Raw genomic sequence first — 12,585 nt, forward strand, 5'->3', positions numbered from 1 at the left:
GTTGTGACTTTTGTATTTGTGTTGTGGCTTTTGTATTTGTGTTCTGGCCTTTGTATTTGGCCTGACACCTCTGGGCCACCGTAGTTAACCATAGCTAATGTCAAGTATAACCCTTTTACTCTTGTTCTGATAGTTGTTGTGCTAATATTGTTCAATACAGTAGAGCCTCCAGCTTTGAATCCCACATGGAAATATCTCCTCTGGGAAATCAGCCTTATAGTCAGCAATTTCCCCAGGATAAATGACATGCACTCCATCACTTCACTGTGCCCGGTCTGCCAAGACACTTTCATTCACTATCACGATTGAGTTCATGACAACAAAGAGTATGAGACATTAATATTTATATAACGTAGTGTGTGCTCTACAGTCCAAGGTAAAAGCTATGGATTTAGACGATCACCTGGTGATGGGAGAAGAGGAAGCCTGTTGCAAATATATAAACAACATTTCTCTTAAATAAATTTAAAATTAAATGTAATAACATTTTATATTAATTTTATATTATATTATATTATTATTATATGTGTATACATACATGTACATACATACCCTATCCAATGTGAAAGATCATGAGGGGGTTAAAAGCTCTACAAAAATAAATAATTACCTTTAAAAAAACTGAATATACATTAATTATTGCCAAATTAACTTAATAAGTGACCCAGGAACAATAATTAGCTGTGGGCCCCATTTTGGCCCCCTGTTTTGGGGTGTTAAAGGAGTCAATTTTGACACAGAGTCCTGGGTTTTATTCTATATTGTAAACCCTAGTAGGCCCAGAAATTAAGTTTGTATGCAAGTATTTGTATTACATTTGTCACCACAACATAATTGAGAAAATTGAAACACTCATATTAGCAAATCATACAAAAAAAGATTTAGGAAAAGATATAGAATTTCTGCCATCTTCAGTACAGTATTATCTGCTGTGATTGTCTCTGCATTAATTAACACAAAGACATTTCTCTACTCACAATGTACCTCACTAACAATTACAGCAAAGGTGGCCTGTGCAGCTCCTCCAATAAAATCACCAATATCTCTTTCTTACTCATTCAGCCGTGCCAGTTATCACAAATTGGTTTCTTTTCTTCTTGGTTTGGCTTCGTCAATTACTTGATTAATGTATTAAAGCAGCTTTTGGATGTGACTCTGTGCTGGTGCCACCTGGTCATGAGGGCTGAGAGACAAACACAAAAGATGATCAATAGTCACGTGCTTGGCTACTTTCACACTGTTATTTAGAGGAGAGAGTAAGTGTTAGGCATTTATTTGTTTCCCCCAGGTGTCTGACTTTGAGCGTTAATTGTTCAGTTCTGTTTACGGGTGAAGTGTGGCGGTGACGTTTGTGCATATAAAGCAATGACAAGTGACGAAGATTTGTGAGCATTAAACATGTTCAGTGATGTAGAGCAATGTGCACTATATGCACACACATTACACACACACACTAGAAAAGAAACCAGACAACCATGTGATTTCTTAACATCTGTCTTTTTTCCCCATAATGAATGAATGTTGATTTTTTCTTTCTTCAGACATTTGCTCACTTCTAGGTTCATTAGGTCACACAAAGAAAGTTGCCACAGTAATAGCCTAAATTCTTTTAAATGCAGTAATTTTCACTGTAACAGTAATGTAGTTTGGCATGAAGACAGAAACGTGAAATGAGCTTGTAAAGAATTGTTCCTTTTCTTGCCACTTTGGTAAGGGGCATGCATATTTTAATACTGCAGACAGAGCAAATTTTATTTCTTCCAGCATAAAAGATAACGGCTACATAATAAAGTGGAAAGCTAACTTGCAGTAGATATCATTTGGCGATTGCTCTGCCTACAATGCTTATTGTGGCTTCCAAATATGAGGAGTGGTGATGGCAGCAGGACAGTTTGTTTTGTAGTAAGGAATAATGCAACATGTGCAGATGGTACACAGTACAGTACAGTATATGTTCCTCAGTTGAAAAGAAAACAGAATCTTCAAAATCCTGTGTATAGCAATTGTACAAAGCAAAATGAACAGGATGTGTGCCAACAAGAGATTAGTTATAAATCTAGGGCTGATGTCAATGGCCAAAATAAATATTACAACTGGTCCTTCAAATTATATGTAAAAAGTACGACATTACAAGTAAAAGTCATTCATTTAAAATCTTACTTAAGTAAAAGTACAGAAGTATTATCACCAAAATGTACTTAAAGTATCAAAAGTAAAAGCGAATTATATATATATATATCATATTTTACATTATAGATTATTAATACTAATTAATCAATGTGCAAGTAGCAGTAAGTGAAGCTAGTTTTAACTACCTTGTACAGTGATGTTCAGTAGTTTAGTGATTCCCAACCTAGGGGTCGGACCCCTCCAAAGCGTCACAAAATAAATTTGAGAGGTGAGACCATTAATGTGGTAGGAAAGAATTAAACATTTTGTACTTTTCTCAAATCTTAAATTAGATTAAAACGTGGATTTACTTGAACAGGTTCGTTAAGGAGTTCCCAACCACTTTGGCTTGTGACTTCAAAGAAGCTCCTTTTCACATCACATTAAAATCTGGTCAGATCTATACTTAAAATCTAGCTGTTCACTGGTGCCTTTAACTTGAACTTTTGTGTTTTTTTGCTTTGGTTTTGTCATTCACTATAGTCTCTATTGATTATTATTTTAATGCTGTCTTACTTTTTATTTATGCCTTTCGTGCAGAGTATGCTTAAGCTACTGTGTGCCATGTGATTACCTAAATTCTTGCTATTTACTATCCTCCTGTGGACAACAGTGTACACTGCAGGGTTTGGAATAGCAGAGGGTTTTCCACTTTATGACTCACTGTGCATATCTAGTCATGAAAATCACAATAAATAGGACAACTGAAGCCAATATTTTATTTGCATTTAATTTCAATATTGTCATTGGCAATATTTGTCCATTGAGCTGTGTTCATTTTACAATGGCAATATCTTTTGAGGACCAGTTCCAGTGGGTATTTCAGCCAATTTCTAGTGTTTATTTTTTCTCTTTTAGTCTTTAATTATCTGTCAGTCGTATAAGAAGCAAGTCCAGTTAGAAAGAAAAATTCTATTGTGCTTAATTAGATAGTGTGTTTGGTGTTTTACAGAAACTATTGCTTTATTTTTCCTCATCTTTTTTTTCCTCTTCTTTTGCCTCTTCTCCCATTCCTTCTTCATCTTTTGTCTCCTCGCCTTTTTCCTCTTCTTCCTTCTCTTTCATTTCTTCATCTTCCTTTTTCTCCTCTTCCACCACTTTCTCTTCCTTTTTCACCTCTTCTTCTTCATCATCCTCGTCTTCTACCTCCTCTCCTGTTAGTTCCTCTAGATCATGGATGCGATGTCTGAGAACTTTGTCAGATTTCTTATAATTTCCCAGAATCTTCTTCAGCTTGGATTGCATTAGCTCCATCGTGTAGTACAATTTATTGACCCTCTCTTCCAGCTCCTTGGCCTCAGGCATGATGTTAGCTGGGTCCAAGTCTATCAGACCATCTTTCATCAGGATCTGCCGGCCTTTTTCCTCTAGCATGCCTTTGGCATCCGGATACTCTACCAGTGACTCCATTAGGTCATCCTTGGACAGGCAGAAGAGGTCGGAGTATCCAATGCTGCGGATATTGGCTGTTCGCCGGTTGCCTGCTTTGCTGCCTTTAATATTAAGGATACTGATCTCACCAAAATAGCTGCCACTTCCCAGCACAACAAACTGTGTGACACCATCATCAGCAACCACTGCAAGTTTTCCATCTTTGATGATGTACATCTCACGGCCAATGTCGCCCTTTTTGCAGATATAGTCTCCGGGACTGAAGACTTGTGGCCGCAGCTTAAGCACCAGCTCAATCAGCAGGCCTGCTTCGCAGTCTGCAAAAATACGCACTTTCTTAAGCGTATCCATGTGGACTTGGATGGCGATCTCAGCTTTTAGCTTGTCTGGAAGATACCTCAACACTTCTCTTTCATCCTGTGCCTTGCCGTTATTCCACAGATAGTCAAACCACTTGATGACCCGCAACTCGAGATCCTTGCTGACCTTTCGGACCTATGAATAAAAGAATAAAAACATTAAAAAATATTCAAACAACAGATGATTGTGCTCATTCCTGTTCCAACTTTTTGAGTGGAAAAACTCCATCTACCTGCATGTACTGCTTGATGTTGTCAATCCGAGCCTGAAATTGAGCTTGGGCAGCATTCATATTGGAGATCATGGTAGCGATGTTTCCAACAATGGTGGCAAAGACCAAGACCCCAACTAAAAAATCAACCACGTGGAAGAAAAATTCTGAGTCCAAGGCTGGTGGTGGAGTTTCTCCAATGGTAGTTAGGGTCAGTGTGGACCAGTAGAGGCTAAACGCATACTTCCTCATGGGCTCCCCAAACGCAGGCTCATCAGGATCATCCAGAGCTGGGTAAACCCAGTCGTCAGCACCAAAACCAATGTATTTGGAGAAAGAGAAGAAGAAGCAAGCATTCCAGTGGATGATAATGAGGATGTACATGATCAAGTTTCCAATGCGGAAGATGTTGGGATAGTTGGTTTTAGTCTCTGTCTTTGTGAAGAACTCCATCAGGCGGCCAATTCTCAGCAGCTTATTGAGGCGAATCTCCGGATAGTCAAAGCCATAGTAGAAATAGAAGATATCGGTCGGAAGCATGGAGATAAAATCAAGACGAAACTGGAAGCTGTCGAGGTATCGATCCCTTAACAGTTTCTTATCTTTTATCATCAGGCCTTGCTCAAGGTAACCTGCATTCAAAGAGGTAGAAAGTTTAGAGATAAGTACAAGGTTTTTCTTCATGATTGAAACTACAATTTCCAGAGAAAGGTTGGAATTAAATGCCTTAAAAGTAAAAAAGTATTCCCTATTGTTATAATAACCCTTGATTACACACAGATGATCGCCATTCAATTTCAAATTCAAATTATTTTTCTCTTTTAGAAAGAGTTGGCTGTATTAGTGATGATTTAACCATGGGTTAGGCAGGGGTGTCAGTGTTCATGCAATTTAGTGTTTGTGCGTGTTGATAATTTTGACCAATTTAAAAAAAAAAAAAATTCTCACATTGTAATTAGTCTTTATTTTCTGTTGATCAGTGTCCCCAAAAAATTCTATCTACATCCATTGTGATTCACATTTGTAAAACAAAAATGAAACATGAAGTCCTAGACGAGTGAATACATTTTCATCTGCACTGTAAACTCATGTGTTTAAAATGCCTGAAGGACAGATTCACACTATTCACGTTGACTTTAAAACACTCACATGTCCATATGTACATTAAAACAGTTCTTGGTGGCTGTAATCATTTCGAGTCCATTGCGACGTAAGTGATGGGGGCCAAAATCCATAGTTCTTGTTAATGCAATTTCAATCTCAGCTGAAGCAAATATTTAGGATTTAGTCAAATAAAGTAGATATCTTCAAATTCTATAGTCTTTTTGGTTTTGGTGTATCACCAGAGAGTCATTCTTGTAGCTGTAGTGGAAGGACAATAGCACAAAGAAGGAATTGTGTGCTAGACTATACTATAACTTTGATCTAATTCGGACTGCTGAATCCTTATGATTGCTTCAGCTGAGTTCTAGAAAGCTTTTATCCACAGAAAAAGGACCATGGATTTTGTTCCCAATTACTTACATCGAAATCACATTTCACACACAGTATGAACATGAGGAACAACAGCATCTGCCAATAATGTGAGTGTTGTTTTAAGAGAGTCCTGGGGGAAAATGTGAATTTACGCTTTAGCAGATTTGCAGAAACCTTTCTGCAGATTAGAAGGCTCAGGTCAGATGTTCACCTGTTCTGGTCCTGAAAAACATATCGGCCAGGTACATCACATCTGAGGTGTAGTCCAGAACGATCCAGTAAAGGAAAAAGTTATGCTGCAGCTCCTCAAAGCAAGCCCTGTTTGTAGAAGAAGACCACCAGTAATGTTCTGTAAATTGTTTGTAAATAATGTTTCTCACTATTATAATTATTATTCTATCACTATTTTCTATTGTGCTACTGCTGCAGCCGATATGGTGCCAAACACACTAAATTAAAAAACTAAAAAAACACAAACTACAGCGTTCCCACAATTTCTTCCACCAGCTTTTGAAAGTAAAGACCAAGACTATTTCTCTGCACAAAGTCATCCTGCTGCTAACATTGCAATCATTTAGAATAGCTTCATATGGTCTAGGATATGAATGGAGCTGAATGCAATCATATGAACATTTGACCTGCAGGGAAATTGTACATTGTAAGAAAGAGTCACTGATTTATAGATGTCACCTGGCTATGATCATGGTCCAGTTGTACATTACTGGTAGTGTGATGATGAACAGCCAGTTGTAATACAAACTCCCAGCAGGATTAATGACAAATAATTCTTTGGCCCTATGGAAATAGAGAAAGAAAGTGTAAATTAAATATGTTTATTTGAAGAGGTGCCTTGAGGAATTTGCTCTGAATGATGCACTTACTTTTCCTTTTCCTTTTTTTCTTTTTCTTCCTTTTCCTTTTTTTCCTTTTCTTCTTTTTCCTTTCTTTCCTTTTCTTCCTTTTCTTCCTTTTCCTTTTTTTCCTTTTCTTCATTTTCCTTCTTCTCCTGCTCCTCCTTTCTGTAACATGCATCAAGACATTGGAGAATACTGAGAATCAAATATTTTTTTAAAAGCAACAATAACTAAAAGGGTTTGCATTATAACATAATTACTCTTTCTTCTCCTTTTTCTTTTTTTTCTTTTCCTCCCTGGAGGGAATTATTAATTACTACTTTAATAGGCCTTACTGAAATTACTTAAGATACATCAAAGGAAAACTGTGTTTTACAAGAGCTCCACTTATCTCTCCATGACTCCATAGTCATACTTACTCTTCATTATTATTGCTGTTATTCATATTGAGCAGAGCAGGGTCTGATTGAGGCGCAGTTCTAGGACAAACACAGAATGTTACATATGAAATTATTTAGCTGAATGTATTATTATTTCTCAGTAAACTCTCTGTTTAAATCAGCACTTTTGACTTACAGGTCATCTTCACTGTACTCCTCACTGTCAGCGACAAGTTGTGTTGCAGTGTGAGGTGGCACAGTGAGGTGGGGAAGGGTGGTTGAAGTGGTCATGGCAGCAGATCTGCAGTTTACCCTGCAAAGATAAGAAGAAGTAGAAAGATCGCCTAACTGAAGCAAGGGGAAAAGGAAAACAACCTCTTTTCAAACAGAACATAAAATCATTAGTTCGCATCTGCAGTATTTCTCCTTGGTCAAACATCTTAAATACTGCAAATTAGACATATGCAGTTGTGTGAAAAGAACTGGAAATCATTAATGCATTTGAAGTTGTCAAAAGAATGGATACAAACTGTATCATTTGACATTCATCGCTGCACAAACCCCACAAAACAGTTTAAAAATTGTAGTGATGATGCATGATCCTGTCTCCCTGTTCATGTACCTTACCTTATCCACTTGTTATTGTATCGTTAAGCCCATGTTCCCTGGATCCTTTGGTAGTTTTTTAAGATCTGAAAGCTGGTCACTCACAGCAGCCGCAGATGTATTGTATCAATCATTAGATTTTAATTAAGATAATATCAAAATGTAGCTAGACAAGTGTCACCTATAAGTGGTGAGTCTAACTAACTGTGTCATAGAGTCTCAGTGACCCTGATAAGGATTTGTGGATTAGAGTTGGCTGAGAAGAGGAGAGGCAAAGTCACTCATCCTCGTTATTTGTCCACTCTAGTAGGAGATGAGATATGTTGAAGTGAAGTTTGGGCAACTCTCCCCTAACCCCTTAGTGAGGATCCACAACACTGCAAAACATTTTGTGTTGACACCTCTTTTTTTATCTGTGACAGGCTATAATTTTCCTGACCATTTGCGGAACAGCAGAGGATTTAGTCTGTTTGCACACACACACACACACACACACAGACACACACGCACACGTACACGCACACACTCACACACGGTATCTCCTGCACAGTCAGCACTCTCAGCCATATCCAGCTCTGATCCTATTATATCGGGCCGGGTATTACAGACTTCAGATCAGTCGGATCAGGCACCGTTTACAAGAATACAAATCACGAGAGTGAAATTAAATCTGAACCTCTATCAGTGTTGAGTGCTGCGTTCTAATAGCAGATCTTCCTCCTGTGAGATATAGACATCCTGTGGTTCAGTGGCACTCCCTGTTGGCTGATATAGTGTTTGCAGTTTTACGGCTGAACTGAGGAACATCTCAGGTGCAATAAGTTTTGGCACCTGCAGTGGGTTACTATTTAAATTAATCCAGCATGGGAACAACAGGGAAGCTACACCTTCTTCACAATGGCATTTTATTGTATTGGATCTGTTTTGTGTGTTTGTGGTAATGGGAGCAACCTTTCACACTGAAAAGAAAGGAAAATAATGGACTTCACAGCTATAGCCTATGTATGTGTTAGATACCATGTGTTTTGTTTGATTTTTTTCACAGCAGACATACACAGCTGGCTCATGTAATGGCTTATTGGGATATTTCAATTGTGCTGAGCCATTCTTAATGTTGTAAGTAACACCTGTGCTTTTTCCCCAGACTGCAGAAAGATATATATTTTTATCTTGTGCACATAATCATATAGGGATCTTGTGTGCACAATCATGACTCAATCAACAGAATTGCAATTAAAGACAGAAAGAAGAACACAAAGAAGATTTTTAATTGTCCAATTCTGAACTGAAAACTTTACTTGTTTTGGTTTACAAAGAGCATTACAGATTTATTTTTCATATTTTCACATATTTTCTTTATATATTCAGTCTCTATTCAATATGCCACAGCTTTTTCATCCCTTTGTGCTGCTTCTACATCCCCCATTGCTGTTTTCCAGCTATTTATTCTAACTGCTAACAGAGGAGCACTTGTAAAAAAAGGTATTAAGAGGAACTACAGCACAGCAGGATCTGCTGCCACTCCAGTCGTGTCAATCTCAGCTGCCAGTGGGGCAGCACCAGCATCAACAGCAGCAGGGACATCGGCTGCGGCAGGGGCGGCCGCATCAACGGCCACCTCAGGGGCTGCTGGGGCAACGTCAACAGGAACCACATCAACAGGAGGCACATCCACAGCAGCAGCATCAACTGGTGCAGCATCAACAGGGGCGTCAACCACCGCCGGCTCGACAGCTGCTGCAGGGTCTGCCGCTGGCTCTGCTGGTGCTGCTTCAACCACAGCTGGTTCAGCCTCGGCAGCCTCCACCTCCTCGGCCTCCTCTACCTCGTCGGAGTTTAGGGGGACAGCAGGAGCGGCAGGTGCTGCAGCGTTGGGGGCAGGGTTTCCATCCTGTGCCAAGGAGATAGAAATAAAATGACTCAGAGTTGAAGTGCATACATTCCAGACACATTTGGTTAACCACTGAAACAGGAGATTACACATTACAGAAGGCTTTTGTACTAACTGGTGGTGTGGAGTTTGGGAGACATGGATATTTACTGGGCAGGAAGGGTCTAATGAAAGATGCCACTGGTTGCATTATAGGAAATGGAAGTGCCAGTGCTTGATCCATGAAATGGACCACTGGGCAACTTTATGGTAGTGCAACACTTACCTACCAAAATAATACATTTTTGGAAGTATACTTTTAAGATTATTATAAAGAATATATGAATGCAATGTCTTTCCCCAAAACAAACAAACAAAAAAAACTGGTGCAATTACAAAGGATTCACCTCATGTCTTTTGCTGAAATGTATTTTCAAATGAACACCTGACAAAACTATCAGGCCACTCTCAGCAGAGCATAATATCAAGGGCGCACAATACAATCAGCAGTGAAACAAGCACAGGTGTAAATAATACAATTAATGATGTCTGAATTCCATTTAGCTGCTTCTGCTCCTGGTATTGTGCATGCTGGTTCTTTGTCACACTGTGACTGCTTACTGACATACTTCAACACTGTATAACTGAGCTATTGTTAATGTTTTCAGTAACACCTGTGCTTTTCATATTAAGACAAATCAAAACATCTGCTGTGAAAGAATCTGAAAAGCGATCAACACATGAGGAGATTCTTATGCTTTTCTCACTGCTGTATTGATGCCTTTTTCCTGAGTTTGTTTTGGGTAAACAACACTGCAGGAATTTTATTAGGCAGAATTCCCGACTGAAATTCAGTGCGGGAGACATGCACTTGTTTACTTTTATGGATATGTTAGTGCTACTTTACTGCCTGTATTTTTACAATGTAAGGTAACAACATACACTATAAACTATTGAACTGGAATGGATTTTGGAACACATATCTCCCTCCATAGATCTACATTTATAGGTTATTTCTGTTATGTGTAAAGATGTCTGTTCACCTCTGTCTCCTCCTCTGATGCATCTCCAACAGCAATGGGAGCTGGAGGGGGGACATCAGCTGGCTGGGCTGGTGCAGCATCCACCTGCATAAATAAAACTCTTTTAACTCAAACAGCATGTTGAAATTGTGACAGCTTAGAAGTGGTGGTGCTGTATGTGTGCTTACCACTGCTGCCCCAGCTGGATCAGCCTAAACAAATGAATAATTCATGAATAAGTAATGCCAGAGTGTAGTTTATGTTAAAAGTTTTCATATAAACCTACAACTAAAGTCATGTTAGAGTCTAACAAGATATAAACTTACAGGGGCATCAGCAGCAGGGAGAAAGGGGTTTCCAACTATTCCCTGAAAAAATATAGATTCATGATTATAATTAATGATCAATTCCAAACAACTCAACGAGCAGATGATTCACATTTCTTTGTCCTTTTAGTTGTTTTGTTTTGTGGTGAAACAACAATGAACCCCCTCTACCTGCTGCTGGTACAGCCTGTACATCTCCATCCACCTCAGGGCCTCATTAGCATGCGCCGCAACCTGCTGATGGAATACCAGACATCTTCAGACATGCACTGCAATTAAGCCAATTATCCTCTCTCTCTCACATCTATCATACTGCATGTGTGTTTGATGACATGACAAAAACATGGTATGGCATGTCATGGCAGACAGACACAAAAACTTTTAAAGAAAACCAAAACTCTTACTTTTTCCTCATTGCTTTCACTCTCCGGAGCCTGCAAACCAAGCAAGAGTAATAAGAAAGCAACAAAGGCTTTACACATTTTCCCCCAGAAAAAAACAGTATAAAACATGTTTAAAATCTTTAAAAAGGGATTGTTTGGCAGGCTGAATGACACATTATGTTTAGGAAAGACTTACAGGAGCAGCCAAGGTAGTGACCAACAGACACATCATGAACACCAAGAGCTTCATCATGACTGTTTCTAGAGAAAAATATTTAAAGAAAATTGCTTCATTCTCTTTGTTAATAAAGGAAAACATTGTTCAAAAGAAGTACACTTCTTCTACAACAGTGGTTCCCAAAGTTTTTTATGTCGGTGACCCCCACATTAGATGCACATTATACCCCAATTTGAGAGGATTTTGTCATAGTGAATCCCCTCTATGTAATGGTTTCATTTTTAGGTCTGAAGATAAAATCTTCAGTCAATCAATGATCAAATTAGGATCATAAATTACAATCAACTCTGTCTTCCCTAAAGATTCCATCTTTTAAAAATTAAAATATGCGATTGCATTTCTTTTGCTGGGGACCCCCTAGAACACACTCAATGTCCCCCTAGAAGATATAATATCAGCAGGACTGTCTCTAACATAGTGGAAATTTGTTTCCATACTGTATGAAAAATCCATCTCACCTTCTTTCGTGGTGCAGAGAGAAACTGAAGATGTGTCTCCCCAGGGATGGAATGTAATCTACTTCATCTCTAACATGGATCCCATTTATATAGTGGAACATCCTGTGGCAGCCAATCACATCCAGTATAACACGCAGAGCTATGTGTTTGAAGAAATCTCCTTAAACCTCAAAAATGAAAAAAACCAGAGACATGTAGGGTGAAGGCCTCTTATAGTTAATTACATGCTGTGCAAGTATGCTTTGCACACATACCCCTCTCTTTATTGCCCTAACAAAAACTTCTGAGGGGGAAAAAAACAAGAAGACATGAAGCTGACATAAGAATGTAATAATAATGACACCACTTAGCTTCACTTGAAAGTAAAGTCAATAAGAAATAGTTTTTTGGTTAAGGCAGTTTAACACTGTAATAAATTGTATTTAGTACTATATATTTTAAAATTAAAATACTGACGATAGTGATAGGGAGGTCCACAAATGACACAAGAAATACTTTATTATTCCTCTCCACACACACCAGCTGAAGATCAATAGGAAATGATACTCAGTACTGAATAGTGAGTACAAGTACATTTACTACTGTGCTCAAGCACATATTTGAGATTATATTTACTTATGTTTTAGGGGAAATATTTTACATGCATTACTAAAAGTTACATATTTTAAACAGAAAGCATATAATAAGCTCACCAAATACAATGCTTTGTTTAAGATTTTTTTCTTAGGGCCCTGTGTCACGTCTGTAAGTCGTAAGCAGTTCCACCAAAGAAACATTTTCGCCAAAAACCTTCTCAGATGGTTTCATTTATTCAAATGTTTGGTCCCCAAAGTCGTAAAA

The 12,585-nt window shown here is 38.4% G+C and overlaps 2 protein-coding genes across 3 annotated transcripts; both read right to left on the minus strand.

Annotated features, from left to right (window-relative positions):
- Positions 1-3,132: 3,132 nt before the first annotated feature.
- cnga1a (cyclic nucleotide gated channel subunit alpha 1a) lies at positions 3,133-7,133 on the minus strand. Its single transcript, XM_035659873.1, has 7 exons — positions 7,039-7,133; positions 6,882-6,941; positions 6,490-6,627; positions 6,299-6,403; positions 5,820-5,926; positions 4,154-4,764; positions 3,133-4,056 (listed from the first exon to the last, which is right to left on the minus strand). Exons 1-7 carry the CDS (start codon positions 7,131-7,133, stop codon positions 3,133-3,135), a joined length of 2,040 nt encoding a protein of 679 aa, XP_035515766.1.
- Positions 7,134-8,724: 1,591 nt separating this feature from the next.
- Positions 8,725-11,780, minus strand: enam (enamelin). 2 transcript variants are annotated; one of them, XM_035659905.1, is made up of 8 exons: positions 11,746-11,779; positions 11,246-11,310; positions 11,071-11,100; positions 10,838-10,903; positions 10,667-10,708; positions 10,529-10,552; positions 10,362-10,445; positions 8,725-9,339 (listed from the first exon to the last, which is right to left on the minus strand). In XM_035659905.1, exons 2-8 carry the CDS (start codon positions 11,300-11,302, stop codon positions 8,944-8,946), a joined length of 699 nt encoding a protein of 232 aa, XP_035515798.1. In that variant the 5' UTR covers positions 11,303-11,310; positions 11,746-11,779; the 3' UTR covers positions 8,725-8,943. The 2 variants fall into 2 exon arrangements, with proteins under 2 accessions (XP_035515798.1, XP_035515800.1); XM_035659907.1 differs by lacking the exons at positions 10,667-10,708; positions 10,838-10,903 and having other exon boundaries at positions 11,746-11,780.
- Between the last annotated feature and the right edge of the window lie 805 nt (positions 11,781-12,585).

Source organism: Morone saxatilis, unplaced genomic scaffold (genome assembly GCF_004916995.1).
Source record: "Morone saxatilis isolate NCDOM2014 unplaced genomic scaffold, NCSU_SB_2.0 Contig17, whole genome shotgun sequence".
Lineage (NCBI taxonomy): Eukaryota > Metazoa > Chordata > Actinopteri > Moronidae > Morone > Morone saxatilis.

Coding starts and splice junctions, on each gene's coding strand:
- cnga1a (XM_035659873.1), bottom strand. CDS start 7,133: ATGACCACTTCAACCACCCTTCCCCACCTCACTGTGCCACCTCACACT. Junction 6,942..7,038: donor GAGTACAGTGAAGATGACCT/GTAAGTCAAAAG, acceptor TGTTTGTCCTAG/AACTGCGCCTCAATCAGACC. Junction 5,927..6,298: donor TGGACCATGATCATAGCCAG/GTGACATCTATA, acceptor TTCTACAAACAG/GGCTTGCTTTGAGGAGCTGC.
- enam (XM_035659905.1), bottom strand. CDS start 11,302: ATGATGAAGCTCTTGGTGTTCATGATGTGTCTGTTGGTCACTACCTTG. Junction 10,904..11,070: donor GTGAAAGCAATGAGGAAAAA/GTAAGAGTTTTG, acceptor GTATTCCATCAG/CAGGTTGCGGCGCATGCTAA. Junction 10,553..10,666: donor TCCCTGCTGCTGATGCCCCT/GTAAGTTTATAT, acceptor TCATTTGTTTAG/GCTGATCCAGCTGGGGCAGC.